Raw genomic sequence first — 13849 nt, 5'->3', positions numbered from 1 at the left:
CAGTCATGTGTGACATCATCTAACTCCGGGGCCTTTGTGAAAGCTGAGTCTTGCTTACCCTACCTGTTAAGTGATGGGTTTGGACTAAGTAATTGGTTCCAGTTGCTCTCAACATCAAGGGAATCTGTGATTCTTTCAGTAGATTGTTCAGTGTGTTATCCACAGAGCCTTGCAAAATCTATGCTGGTTTCCCACCCCTGAAAGACTCCCTGATTACAGTTACTCAGCCAGCATTTGTCAGACTGAAGGCATCTGAATGTGAGCCTATGTGCTACTTAATTTGAAAGGTTAAAAAAAAAATCACTTTAAAAATGCAGGCAACAGACTCAGAAATGAGGGTGGAATCACTTCCTGTCATACATTCTTGTCTCACCCCACCCCCCATTGCTCCCCTTCATTTGCAGGGATGACAGAGAATTCATCTAGGCAACAGCCTCTGTCCACAGCCGCTCTGCTGGGTGGTGGCAGCGCACAGAAGTGCTCCAAGCACGAGCCAGGTCCTGTCTCTTCATGGTCCTGGGAGTTTGCATGCAGAGAACAAAGCCAGTGAGATGGATAAGGGCCCCAGGCAGAGGGGAGCGATGCAAGATCAGAGGAGGAGGAACAGACTTAGCCAGCAGAGCTTTCAGAAGTGGGATTATCTAAAATAACACCTGCCTCCTGCCAGCTCCTGGGTTGGCATGCTGGCCCCATTGCTACATTCTTCCAGTAGCCCTGGTTGGTGGCATCCTTTCCAGTTGGCCAGGCTGAGCAACAGAGGCCTCATTTTGTTTTCTGGGGCCACCTCACTGGTAGGTGCCAGAGCCGAGCTCCTGAGTCCAAATTCTGCATTTTGTTGTCATGGACATGAACTGGCAGCCAAGGGTCAGAGACGCTAGGAGAAAGGCCAGTAGAGGTAGGTCTTGGCATTGCCACAGATGGAGACACAGAGCTGTTCCAGGGGCCTGGAGAGTTCAGCACACCTCTGAGGGTAGTCAAGCAAGGTAGGGTTGACTTGATTAGGCCCACCCTAGATTTTGAAATAAGTTGTGGTAAGATTTACACCACACGACAGTGCCTATTCAGTGGTCAATGGATGGAGAACATGAACATTCACAGTGGGCAACTGTCCCATCTTCCACCCCAGATAGCAACCACCAGTGTACTCTCTCTGGGTTTCTACATTTGGGTATCTCATGTAAATAAAGTCAGGCCTCCAGTTTGATGTTGTTTCTTCTCACGCCCTCTTGAGGGTCCCAGGCACAGCGTTGGCCCCCCTCTGATGTCTACAGCTATCTCTTCCATCTCAGTGTGGTCAGTGTGGTCACACCTGCAGAATTCCTTCTGCCACAGGAAATGAGAAGGTCACAGGTCTGACCATTAGCACACGGGCCTCTTGCCTACCACACGTGTCCTTGTAATAGCTTATCTTTAGACTCCACCCACTTTAGGCGGAACCCATTGCCGTGTACAAACTGTTCTGTTGGTAGTCTTCAGTTTGTGTGTAAATCAGGAAGCTGGCAAGGAAATTAAAAGATGAAGGCACTCTGGTGGGGCTCTAGATTTGACTAGAGGGGTGAAGAACAGTGGTTTCCACGGAGCAGTCCGCCTGTGTTTCTTCCACTCCAAGCATCCCAGACTCCAGCATGGCCTTTGCAAGAGCTTGGCTGTCTGCGCCATAATAAATAACGTAGCTGTGAGAACTTGGCACGTTTCTCGTGCAGAGGGACATGAGTTGGTTGTGGTGGTCCTCTTGAGTATCTAGATGACAGGACAGGGCTGATAGAATAAATCATATTAAAATGACATTTTTAAGATTGTCTTACATGATATAGTCTGGCTGTCTATGGTTGGAGAGGCTGAGAATCTCATGGTCATTAAGTCTAAGGTGGCAAGACTTCCCAGCAGTCTCAGTCTGGTGCTGAAGGCCTAGAGGGTTTCTGGAGAGCTTCTGGTGTTCGGTCTGCATCGGAAGCCTGGAGATGTTGGTTCTGTTATAGGTGAAGAAATGCTTCATGAGCAGATGAACTGCCAGCGGAGTGAAGGCAAGTAGGCAAGAATTGGAAGTTATTTTTTTCTCCATCTGTTTTTATCTGGGTTGCTCTTGCAGGTGCCACCCACATTTAGGAGAGGTCTTCCCTCTTCTGAGAACGTGAGCAAGGAAATCTCTTACAGCAGTCAGCGCCGAGGGGCTTGTCTTTTAATTGATTCCAGACCCAGGCAAGTTGACAACCAAGATTAGCTGTCACAGGCAGGAAACATTCTTGGTCCCAGAAATGCCAAAGGAAGATGTTGGGATAGGTGTTGAAATAGAAATAGGAATGAGCCGGAGGCTGGTAAGGAGTTGAAGAGATGCTGGGTAGGGTCCCCTTGTTACCTCGCAGTGTGTAGAGAGATTTTGGAGGGTCCGATGAGTGACTTTCCCTGGGTCTTACGGTTTTGAAACTGTTCAAGTGGGGACCGAGTACGGGATGGATTCCTGGTTGGGTCAAGTTCACAGAGGAGAATGAGGAGCAAGTCTGGGTCCATCCCTGTGTGGATAGTGAGCTGACAAAGGCTACGGAAGTCTAAGGCTAATGAGCAGAACTCTGGACGGGGATGGGAGTCCCTGGGTCCCTTTGTGACAGGGCAGACTCATGGTATGAACTGGTCAACCTCTGTGCCCACCTGGTTGAGATGACATACTTTCATCCTTCCTGGAGCCTCAGAGGCAGAGGCAGAATTCCATAGGTGACACTAAGACCTTTGCTGGGACAATGAGTTCCAGGGTGAGCGTCTTGGTGTGAGCAATGGCTGGCAGAAGGCAATCCACGGCTTCCTGCGTGGATTGTTCTTCACCTTGCCACCCTAATGCCTGGTTGTCACTCTGTGTGTTATTTTGGAGACGGGTGATGCGGCATAATTAAGTAAAATTTAGAAACCCATTCAACGTTGGATATGTCGTCTGTGACTGTTACGACAGGTGGTGGGTGGACTCTAGCCATGACGATGTCACAGCGTGCGTAAGATTAAAAAGCCACAGGCGAATGATTAATTCTGTCAGCCCCGGAGAACAGTTTCAAATGGAGCTTGTTGGCCTCTGAGAGCAGCTGCACGGTTCTCTTCTGGTCACTGGGCTGATTGCAGTGCTGGTTGGTCTGCATCTGCCGCTTACTGCCTGGGTGAAAAGAACAACTTGCCTTCGTATTTAAAATTCAGTTTCTTTCCCCCTCCCTTTTAATGTGTATGTGTGTGTACATGGGAATGTCCTTGTGTGTTTCTCTATCGCTAAAACACTGGCCAAAAGCAACTTGGGGGTGGAAAAGGGTTTATTTTATCTTACAGCTAAGTCCTAGGTCACAGCCCATCATAGAGGAACATCAGGGCAGAAGTCAAGGCAGGACCCTGGGTGGGAAATCACAGAGACTACAGAACACTGTTCGTTCTGAGCATTGCATTCAGCTACCTTTCTTATGTAGCTCAGAACTTCCTGCCCAGGGCTGTCACTGCCCACAGTGGGCTGGACCCTTTTACATCCAACAAGAAAATGCCACACAGACACATGCCTATAGCCCATTCCGATGGAGGCGATTCCTCAGTTGAGGACCTCTTCTGGGTGTGTCAATTTGACAACCAAGATTAACCAGCACAGTGGGTACTCATCTACGTGTGTACACTCTTGTGGAGGCCAGAGATCGACTCTGGTGTTGTTATACAGTTTGTTTATTGAGACAGGGTCTCTCATTGAACTTGGAGCTGCCGATTTGTCTAGGCTGGTTGGCCAGCATCTCCGAGGGAGCTGCCTGTCACCACCTCCCCGGAGCTGGGATTACAAGCATGGGCTGCCACAATCAGCTTTTTAAAACACGGATTCGGGAGGATTTGACTTATGTCCTCCTGGCTGCATAGGAAATGTTTTACTCCCCGAGCCCATATCCCCAGCCTGCGATTCAATTTATTTTTCCACAGATAACAATGGAAAACATCTGTCTCCCGCGGTGAGGAGGTCAAGACAAGATATTGAATACAAACCTTGGTGCCTAGAAATGGCTGTTGGTCAACAGTTACAGAGATGGGGACACTGCAGGGACCAATCTGACACTGACGGACTGACATTTTCAGAAGTTTCAGATGCCATCACATGACACAGGGGAGAAGGCCCACCAGTGTTGATGTGCCAGAGGGTGGGGCAAGAGCAAGGAGGCAAGCGTGGAGGGAGACACGTGTCACCCAACACGAGGAAGATCTCTATAATAATCAGCTGTGTTCTAGCGCTGTGGAGCCCTTGTAATTATCAGAAGTTTGTCTCGGGAGCTTGAAATCGGAGCAGCATCTCTCAGCAGCCTCAGGACTCACATCTGGGGCCACATGGCTCTTGGTTGTCAGGGGCTGTGACGCACATGGGAGGGTGTACCATCCCACCCCCAGTGTGACAAAGTGACTCCAATATCACCTGTGTGTGGATCACAAAAATCACGTTTGGTTAAGAACTCCAGTGTCAGAGCCTCCACAGGAGGAATCTGACTCCATCCTTTCCGATCAACTCCGTCCTGCGCCAAACTGGGTTCCTTTCTTTTCCGTGTTTTTATTAGCATGCATTAATTACATTATACATAGTAACAGATCTCCTGATGACATTTCTCATACATGTATATAATATATTTTGATCATATTCACTCCCCTTACCGCCTCGCCGCCCCTCCCTTTCCCGCTGTCACCTTTCCTCTTCTCAGTTAGCCCTCCTCTCCTTTCGTGCCTTTGCTGTTGCTGACCCAATGTGTTTCACGCTTACAGGAGCTTGACTGAAGGGTTATTTACAAAAGCTTGGGCTACTTGCCAGTGGCTTCGCCTTTGTCAAGTTAGGTTAGTAAACAGGAATCTGGGAGGAACTGTTGCTAGTCTCCAGGGGTAGTCTTTTGGTTGAGATAGTACCTACCACCTGAGGTTAAGGGCTAGCACGTGTGAAATCGTGTGGCTTATTTTAGGACGTAGAGAACAATGTAGGCCTTATGGGTTGACTCTTGCTACTCCAAAAGCCTTATGGATTGGTTTTCTACCTCTTGGAAGGTGGAGGACTCCATCCTCAGAAGGCCTTATGGGTTGGTTTTTGTCCTTGGGAGATGGGGGCTTATGGGTTGTTCCCCCACCCCAAAAGCCTTATGGTTGGTTAATGACTAGCTTCTCCCTGTGGTTTCTCCAGGTCATGTTAGCAGCTTCCTATTGGTCACTACTTGCACCAGCGGTTGAGATGGCCACATCCTCAGGGGGCTTTGGTGCCTTTGCCTTCTTCCCAGTGGCTGTTGGCTTCACCCTTGGGGCTGCTTTTGTCTACCTGGCTGACCTCCTGATACCTCACCTGGTGAGTATTGTCATCCCACTGCGGGCAGCAGGTTTCTTTCTGCTTGTCCTGATGGATCCATTCAGACCTCAGATAGTTGGTGGATTCTAAACAGACAGGAGTGAGTGGTGATTCCTTCCATCAAGAAAGCACTCGCGAGTTAGCATGATTAATGCCTCGCTGTTCACATCTTGCTAAGTTCAGATTTTGAACGTCAGATGTGTAAGTTGTAGCCGATGTGGAGCCGTCATGTACACATACACGAGCAACCGGAACTGGGAGGGAGAGGGAGGGGTGAGGATCATGGTTCTGGGAGAGCTTGAGAGCTGATGGAGTCATCAGGGGGATGACGACACAGCCAAGGATAGAAAGATCTTTACTAGTTCCTCACAAATACACAGGTTAACAGGAAGTAGCAGGTGAGGGGGAGTCTGGGAGGTCAGAGCTCACATCTGACGTTGATGGCCACGTGTCTCTCAGCTCCAGGTTTCCTCCCTACCATCCAGAGACTGTATGATGCAAACAGCAGCAAAATCATCAATGCTGGGGAGAGCCAGAGCTGTCGAGCTTCTGTTCTGGGTGGGAACCAGGCAGGTGGTTTGGGTTTGGTTTGAACATCCCTTTCTGGCATGAGCTGCTTGGCCAAGCAGAGAGCCAAGGCCAGGCTGTATACAGCAGCCAGAAAAGAAGCCTTTGGCTAAACTTACCACAGTGCTTGCTATTGGCAGAGGAGAGAAGGGTTGATGTCAGTCACAGGGTGGGATGGGTCTTGTCCCCGTACCATGTACGCGCCCAGTAGGTCTTAGAGGTGGACAGAAGTACCTCTAAGTTGGTGCCTGGATTTACTGATCACCCAGAAAGAGGAAAAGTATGTGGAGAAAATGAGATTGTTTTTCTGTTAGCTCACAGAGTCAGGGGATGTGAGCTCCAGGACACAGTGAAACGGCTCTTGTGTGTGTGCTTCTCCCTCTGCTTTTCCTGTATTCCCACTCCCTCCCTCTCTCCCTGTCTCCTTCCCTTCCCCCTTTCCTGTCTTCCTCGTTCTCTTTCCCTCCCTCCTACCTCCCCTCCCTCCCTCCCACCTTCCCTTCTTCCTTCCTTCCTTCCTTCCTTCCTTCCTTCCTTCCTTCCTTCCTTCCTTTCTTTCTTTCTTTCTTTCTTTCTTTCTTTCTTTCTTTTTTATGTAACCCAGGCTAGCCTTGAACTCACAATCTTCCTGCTTCACCTCCCAAATGCTGGGATTTCAGGCCTGTACAGCCATGCCTGAGCCCTTCCTCCTGTCTCACCCTAAATTACCAACTAGAGAGAGGTGCTGGGCTCCAGGGCTGCCGCAAGACTTATCACTTGCAGGGCACACACAGCACATCCCCTGGCCCCTGCAGTCAGATGAGCAGGCTGCAGGGCCCACTGTGACAGTTTCCTAAGGAACCACCATCTGTCACCTGTTGTCTTTCTGGAAACTTGAATGACAGAGTCTGTTTCTGGCCCCTGGACGTTCGGTTTCTTTGCTGTCAGATCTAACTGTCTGTGCCGGTGGCTTTTAGAGGACGTCACAGGGAGCTGCAGATTCTTCTTTTAATGCTGTCTAGCTATGTGTAAACTTCTTATTGGAATATTTCCTACTCATACGGGAAAGAAAGTCATGACTGCAGTGTCCCGACCTCCTAAGCAGGGGGTTGAAGTGGCTCAGTGGTTCTGTACACTTGCTTGCCTCCCATTCTCCTCGCTCAGTGGGGCCACGTGGGCTCCTAAGCCAGTCTCTCATTAAGGGCCCTTCCAGTCATGATTGGTCCTCCTTACTGGGAGCTGGGAGAGAGGGGAATGGTGGAGGTATCAGGCTTGGTGGCAGGTGTATTTGACCAGCTGCCTGAGCAGAGGGGATTTCTCTGGGCAACGTAAATAGACATTGGCTAGTTTGTACTGTGCTATGTGCTTTCTTTGTTGTTATTGTTAATCTTTGGTTTGTTTGTTTTAATATATGCTTTAGATATAGAGATGCTCCCAGGGCAAGCTCTGGATGGATAATATAGAAAATCAGAAATGGTTGTGGAGTGGACGCTAAATGCTGTGGGGTGGGGTTGGGGAAGGGCTGAGAAAGAGGCGCTCTAACCATCGGTGCCCAGACCTCACTTGTTGGCAGAAGATTCAGTAAACAGCTGATCTGGGACATTGGAGAGGACATTAATTGCCACTCTTAATGTGGGGATCGGAACGTGTCTCAGAGGATCTCACAAACGAGCAGGCTTTGTTTCTGATTCTTTCCCCAGCTTCTGAATACAAATGTCCACAGAATCCTGCGCAGAAGTAGCCTGCTGCCCTGCACTTAAGGCCGGCTAAAGGCTTCCCTCCCGTGGCTCTGTTAATTTGCTTCCCAGACCTGAAAAGGGCTGCAGCCTGGCCCTTCGCAGGTGCCACGTGAAGTGTCAATTAATGGGTTTTGATAACGGAATCCCCGCGGTTACCTCCGACCGAGCACACTCAGGGTATAGACCTTCTGGGACAGCAAGACTTGATTCCCTGGGAGCTTACTGCTCCCAGAATTTGTGAGCCAACCACTGTCTAGGCTGTGGGGAGTTTGGCAGGGGTGTGTTTTACTTGAGGCCTCTTCAGTTTTTTTTTTTAAAATAATTTATTTTTTCTCAAATCCTAATTCATTCACACAGGGGTTATAAACACAGAAAGGCAGGATGTGGGGAAGTGAATGACACTGGAATGTGGGTGTTCAGGGGGCCTCTTCAGTTTTTAATCCATCGAGCCTTCCTTACTGCAGAGTGGGCAGTCAATGGTCCTGAAGGAGCAGGAGGAGGTAGGAGGCCGGAAAGCCCTCACTCGCCGTTGGCTGGCTGTCCTTCCCATGTCTAACCGTGTATGCCTAGGAACAGAGTTTTGTTTTCCATTTTCTGAAAAACAACAACAACAACAAAATGCTAACAACAAATGCTAATGTGTTGGTGCTGCCTGCTTTTTTCAGCTTGCCTCCGTCTTGGCACACTTACCCGGAGAAGTGTGCTCCCTCCCCCCTCCCACCTTGGCGTCTGACATCTTAGAGAGGCTGCAATGGGGAGAGGAAGCAGCAGGTGCTCATGGCCCTCTGTGGCTTTGACCTGTGTGTGGAACTGTATGTCCCTGCTGGGCAGACACTGGGTGGGGAGGAGGGGGGACACCAGCTTTCTCCCGGGTTTAATTATGTCCCTAGTGTCTATCAGGTCTCATTGTGTTGGCCAGGATGCCGGCTTTATAAAAACGCAACTGCGTGGGACAGGTGCACACCACACGCTCGTGCTGGTGACAGTTTTTGGAGGGCAGGAGCTGATTCCAGGAACTACACATGATTGATGTCTTAAGTGACATATTGCAAGAGGCAAGCTTTGACCACCGGAGGGGTGTTTGCATGCATCTCTGTCCTTTGTAGATGGTCTCTGCCACCAACATTCTTCTCATTTATGAAGAACAAGAGAGAAGAGAGAGCCCTGTGCCGTTCTACTCACAAGTTAGTGGGATAAAAGCTGGTGCTGGGGCGGAGCCTGGTCGGAGCTACGGCAGAAGCGAGACTAGGTCCTCTCTGTCAGACTTCCCTTTCTCTTAGCCTCTATGTGTAGTCCTGCCTCTCTCTGTGAGCTGCACTTGGACTAGAGTCAAGTGTCATACACACACACAACACACACACACACAGACAGAGAGAGAGAGGCACAGAGAGAGAGACAGAGAGAGAGAGACAGAGAGAGAGAACACACATATGTACATATGTTGTGTGTAGATGCCAGAGGTCAACCTTAGGTGTCGACCTTGGTGTTATTTTTGAGACAGGGTCTTAAACTGGGTCCTGGTGCTCACTAATTCAGCCATGCAAGTCAGCCAGCCTACTCCAGGAGTCTGAACACAACAAACACTTTACTGATGGATCCACCTCCCCAGCCCCTGTGCAGTTTCTCTCGATACTTGTAGGGCTGAGCTAGAGAGACGGCTGCAGTAGAGGAAGCCGTCATAAGCCACTGGGCAGGCACAGGGCGTTCTTCAGCAGAGCCCACTCTGGACATCTTTTCCCTAAGCACCTGCTGGTGGCTGTGTGAGGGTTCCCCGAGGGACATGCCGTGCTCAGGAATCTGCGACTCGGATTAACACTCCACTTCTGAGTAGAGAACCAGCATGTGTGTGACCATGGAAGTCCTGGCTAGGGGACGTTAGGAAAGGCTTCCTGTCTGCAGAGCTTCACTGACCAGGGACTCCCAGCATCTTGAAACCCCAGGCTTTGCCCTAGATAAGGCTTTAGGGAGCGGCATGCCTAGTCTCTTTTCTCAGGTACAAATGACAGAGCTGTGGTGGAGGCAGCCTCTCCAGCTGTTGGGGATACCTAGAAGTGTAGTCACATACAGCTTGGGGGGTCCCATTGACTTGAGACAACTTCTTAATATAGTAACCCTCACTGACACTTAGAGAAAATAGTGGCTTGGACTGGAGATGTCCTTCCCTGTCTGAGCCTTTGCCTGGAAGGCTTGTGATTCTGGGTTCCGTTCTCAGGACCAGCAAGAGCCCATAACTAAAAAGCTAAGCAATTTAACCATTCTGTGACATGTGTGAGGACCCGTGTGGATGGTGGGGACACACGCTGTGAACTGTCTTTCTTCCTGTCTATGTGCTATGTCTTCTGGGGCAGGCAGGGTAGAGGGCTCTATGTATCTGTGTGCTTGTGCGTGAGCTGTTTCTGTTGTCCTGGCTCACAGAGATGGCAGAGGACCAGGAGGTTACAAATTACATCTTTAATTTTCAACCAGGGTTATAAATTACATCTGACAATGCTGTTTGTTCCCAAAGGACACAGAGTGGAACTGGTATGAGAACACACACACACACACACACACACACACACACACACACACACACACAAGCTTTCTGAGAGAGACTCCTTAAGCCTACAGTGGTTCTTGTCATCATAGACTGCCTTGGTAGGGATGCTTAAATGTGTACATGCGTGCTTCAGACCTTCTAAAACCTTCACTTGTTCCACCATCTTTTCCATGTCGGGTCATAAAATTGTGTCTGTCCTCTCTCGCCAGGGGTTGAGTCAGAAAACCTTTCAGGATCCACATGTCTAGAACTTATGGGCAGTTGGAATAGTAAAGACACCGAGTGTGCACTTAACCTAGTGGCATACCCTCTTAGTCTTCGGGGAGCTGGAACAGGGCTGGCTTACCCATAGTCTGCAGCTCTCTCTAGTCAGGTGGCTGGTGCTTCATAGAACCTCCCTCACTGTATCTCACTGTTCCTCGATCTCAGATTGGTTGGGCCAAGGACTTAGAGTCCCAGGGAGTTGGAGGGAAAAAGCTGGTGTAGGAAAAAAAAAAAAAACAGTTTTGAGACAGGGATGAGGTTTGGCTAGTTTGTACTGAATGAGGGAGTCCAGTTAAAGCCAATGGGCTAAGTCGTTCTTTCTCACACGCAGCCTTGGGGGTACCTTAGGTTGGATGGAGGAGATGGGGTTTGTTTCTTTTTTAACCCTGAGTTTCAAAGACACACAGTGCCTCTGATCACAGCCAGCTTCCAGGTGTCCTCTGGAAACCCCCTTTTCCAAACACACAGGTGAGAAGAGGGGGAGTTGCTGTTTCCTTGGTGTGTATGGGGGTGGGGTGTTGTGAACTTAATACGCAAATCATAAAATCATTAAACATGATGTCAGTGGTTGGCAACAGCTGTCTGGGCCAGTGGGTTCTTGTTTCTCCCTGTTGAAGGGCATGCAGCTGAGTGAGCATGTGTGTCTTGCATGTGACCCTTTGTGAGGTGAGAGAAGGCCCTGAGACAGAGTTAAGCTGGTCGCCCTCTGGCAGCCCTCCTGCCCCCATCTCTGCAGCAGGTTCCTTTGCTAGTACCTATCCTCACACATTTTCTCCCTTTACAATTGGACAGTGCTCCCTGGACCCTGGACCAGGCCAGCTTTAGCCAAAAGGCTGGACTTATTGCTCACTCTGAAAGCCAGAGGTGGCCCTCTTGCATACCCAGACCTGTGCCAACAACAGGGCTGACATGCTGAAGATGATTCTAGTTTTCTCTGAATGTAAACCTAGGAGAAGGAGGAACAGATAGCATGCCAGTGTAGAAGCAGCAAGCGGGCCAGCCCGGCATCCGGTGGCTAAAATAGCGTCCTTTATAGTTGAAGATCTGCCACCATAGCACAAGGGCTCACCTGGTGGTCGTGCACTGTCGCTTGGCTATGACGATTTATCCAGTAGCTTGCTCTCTGCCGAGCATCAGTGAAGTGGAGCTCAGGCATGTGTTCCCATAAGTGGTTTTAGACATCGGTGCATATGGGTGCATTTCCACACACATCGACACTTGCATATGTGCAGTTCAGCGTGCACATATTCACACACACACACACACACACACACACACACGAACACTCATGAACGTGTGTCTGCAGGGTGGCTCCCGTCCCGTCAGCCTCATGAACTTAAGGACCTAGTGTTGAACAGGATTGGCAGTGGCTACACAGGGCAGAAGAGAGGCGAGGGACAGGCTGACAGAAGCAGCCTCTGGCAGAAGCTGGTGTTCAGCCCTGAGATCTGGAAGTTCTAAGGAGAAACTCGAGTGTAGCCATCGTCAGCTCCAGGCATGATATGTACAGCAGTGGTTTTGGCCGCAGGGGCCGAGGACGACTTGAGAACAGCGTGCTGTTCCGAGCTCCTGGAGACAGTGTGAGCTTTCAGTGTCATCTGGAGCAGCGCCGTGCCATGCCAGGTTCTTTGAGATTACTCATCCGTTCACCACCCTATCCTGAGGAACAGCACGGCAGACACCACCTCAGAGTGTCCCAGCTGTCCTTCGGGTCACACCACCGTAACAAAGCACCAGTCAGGGATGCTTAAACAACACACCATATCAAGTTTCTGGCTGATTTGATGACAGGTGAGGGCCATATCTTCCCGGTTTGCAGATGGCTGCCTTCACATTGTGTCGGTACATGAGTCAGGCAGAGAGATGGCGAGCCTTCGGTGGGTCTTTTCTCATTAATACACTAGTTCAATCATGAGAACCCCACCAGTATGGCTTCTTTATCACCCCCAGAGGCCTCAGTGACACTGGACATTGTTTCAACACAGCAAATCTTTCTGATGGGTGGATACAACACAGAAATTGTTTGTTAACACCTGCTATAACAAAGTTGAGGGATTTCCTTCTTCCATATTTTGGACATGAGAGTGCTTTGTGAAGTTTCCCAAACAGAACTCTGGATAGACAGCTCTCTGGCCAATGGTCAGCTCTCTCTGGTCAGGGGGAAGAGAACTGTAACCTTCCTGAGGAATGAAGTTGATGATGCTTTTTGTATTACCCTACATTTTGTTCTAATAACAGCTGGTCTAGCGGCCCTCTGGTAGCATGGACACATGTGCCTTTACATTTAATAAACAACAGACTCAGGTCCATGTTTGCATGTGTGCATATGTGTACATGGGTGTGTAGAGACCAGAAGTCGACCTCTTGGGTATCTTCTACAAGTATTTCCTACTTTTTTTTTTTTTTGAGACAACACCTCTCATTGAACCCGAAGTTAACCAGTTAGCCTAGGCTGGCTGTCCAGTGCACCCTCCTGTCCCTGGCTCCCTAGAGCAGTGACTGATGCTGTGCACCACCACACCTGGTTCCTTTGCGTGGTTGGTGGCCATGAAGCTCAAGCTGTCAGGCACTTTACTGAGCCTTCTCCCCAGCCCTGGGCCTACGTTTTCACAGGGACCTTTAGTTAATGTCGTATAGTGATTGAACCGCTCAGGTCTCTGTCGTACTGTTCTCTCCTGCAGATTCCTTCGGGTTTTTGTTGTTACTAGTGCTCTTCTTGGTTAACTAAGTAGTGTCCAGTTCTATTTTCTCAGCTGGATTTAAGAATATATAATATGTCCCCAAGGGCTGTGGCGATGGCTTGAGAAAGAGCCCTTGTCAGACAAGCATGGGGATCCGATTTCAAATCCCCAGCACCCATGTAAAAACACCGATGTGGCTGACACATGTCTTATCTTAGTGCTGTGGGTGGGCGATGGAGACAGGAGGATGCCTGGGTCTTGCTGCCTGTCAGCCTCGCTCCAGGTAGAGTGAGGAACCCCATCCTAGGAATAAGGCAGAGAGTGACAGTATATGAAGTGTGGTGATGTCCTCTAGCCTCTGTGTCTGTGTGCGAGTGGATGACCCCCTTGTGAATATTCACCACAAACATATATAAATCCAACACACACAGACAGAACAAACACACAGAAATACCACATACCACACTTACACCATACACATACATATACACCACACACAAACATACACACATACACATCATACACACACATATAAATACCACACAGAGACATACTACATACATACACACACACACACACACACACACACACACACACACACACTGATGCATACACCCCATACAAACACCATACACACCACACACACACACACACACAAATACCACGCAGAGACATACTACACACATACACACTGATGCATACACCCCATACACACACATACACACAGATATAACATACACATATGGACACACACACACGTGCA

At 49.4% G+C, this 13849-nt stretch overlaps 1 protein-coding gene across 3 annotated transcripts in view; it reads left to right on the top strand.

The window, feature by feature from the left end:
• Slc39a11 (solute carrier family 39 member 11) overlaps positions 1-13849 on the top strand; it is a 416305-nt gene that overhangs the window by 119800 nt on the left and 282656 nt on the right. For all 3 annotated transcript variants that reach the window (XM_028761255.1, XM_028761256.1, XM_028761254.1), the window contains exon 4: positions 5159-5317. In XM_028761255.1, coding sequence (XP_028617088.1) covers positions 5159-5317 — 159 coding nt within the window. The remainder of the gene's footprint in view (positions 1-5158; positions 5318-13849) is intronic.

This window comes from Grammomys surdaster, unplaced genomic scaffold, assembly GCF_004785775.1.
Source record: "Grammomys surdaster isolate TR1022 unplaced genomic scaffold, NIH_TR_1.0 126906, whole genome shotgun sequence".
In the NCBI taxonomy this organism is placed as follows: domain Eukaryota; kingdom Metazoa; phylum Chordata; class Mammalia; order Rodentia; family Muridae; genus Grammomys; species Grammomys surdaster.
This window is presented reverse-complemented; position numbering and strand designations above follow the sequence as displayed.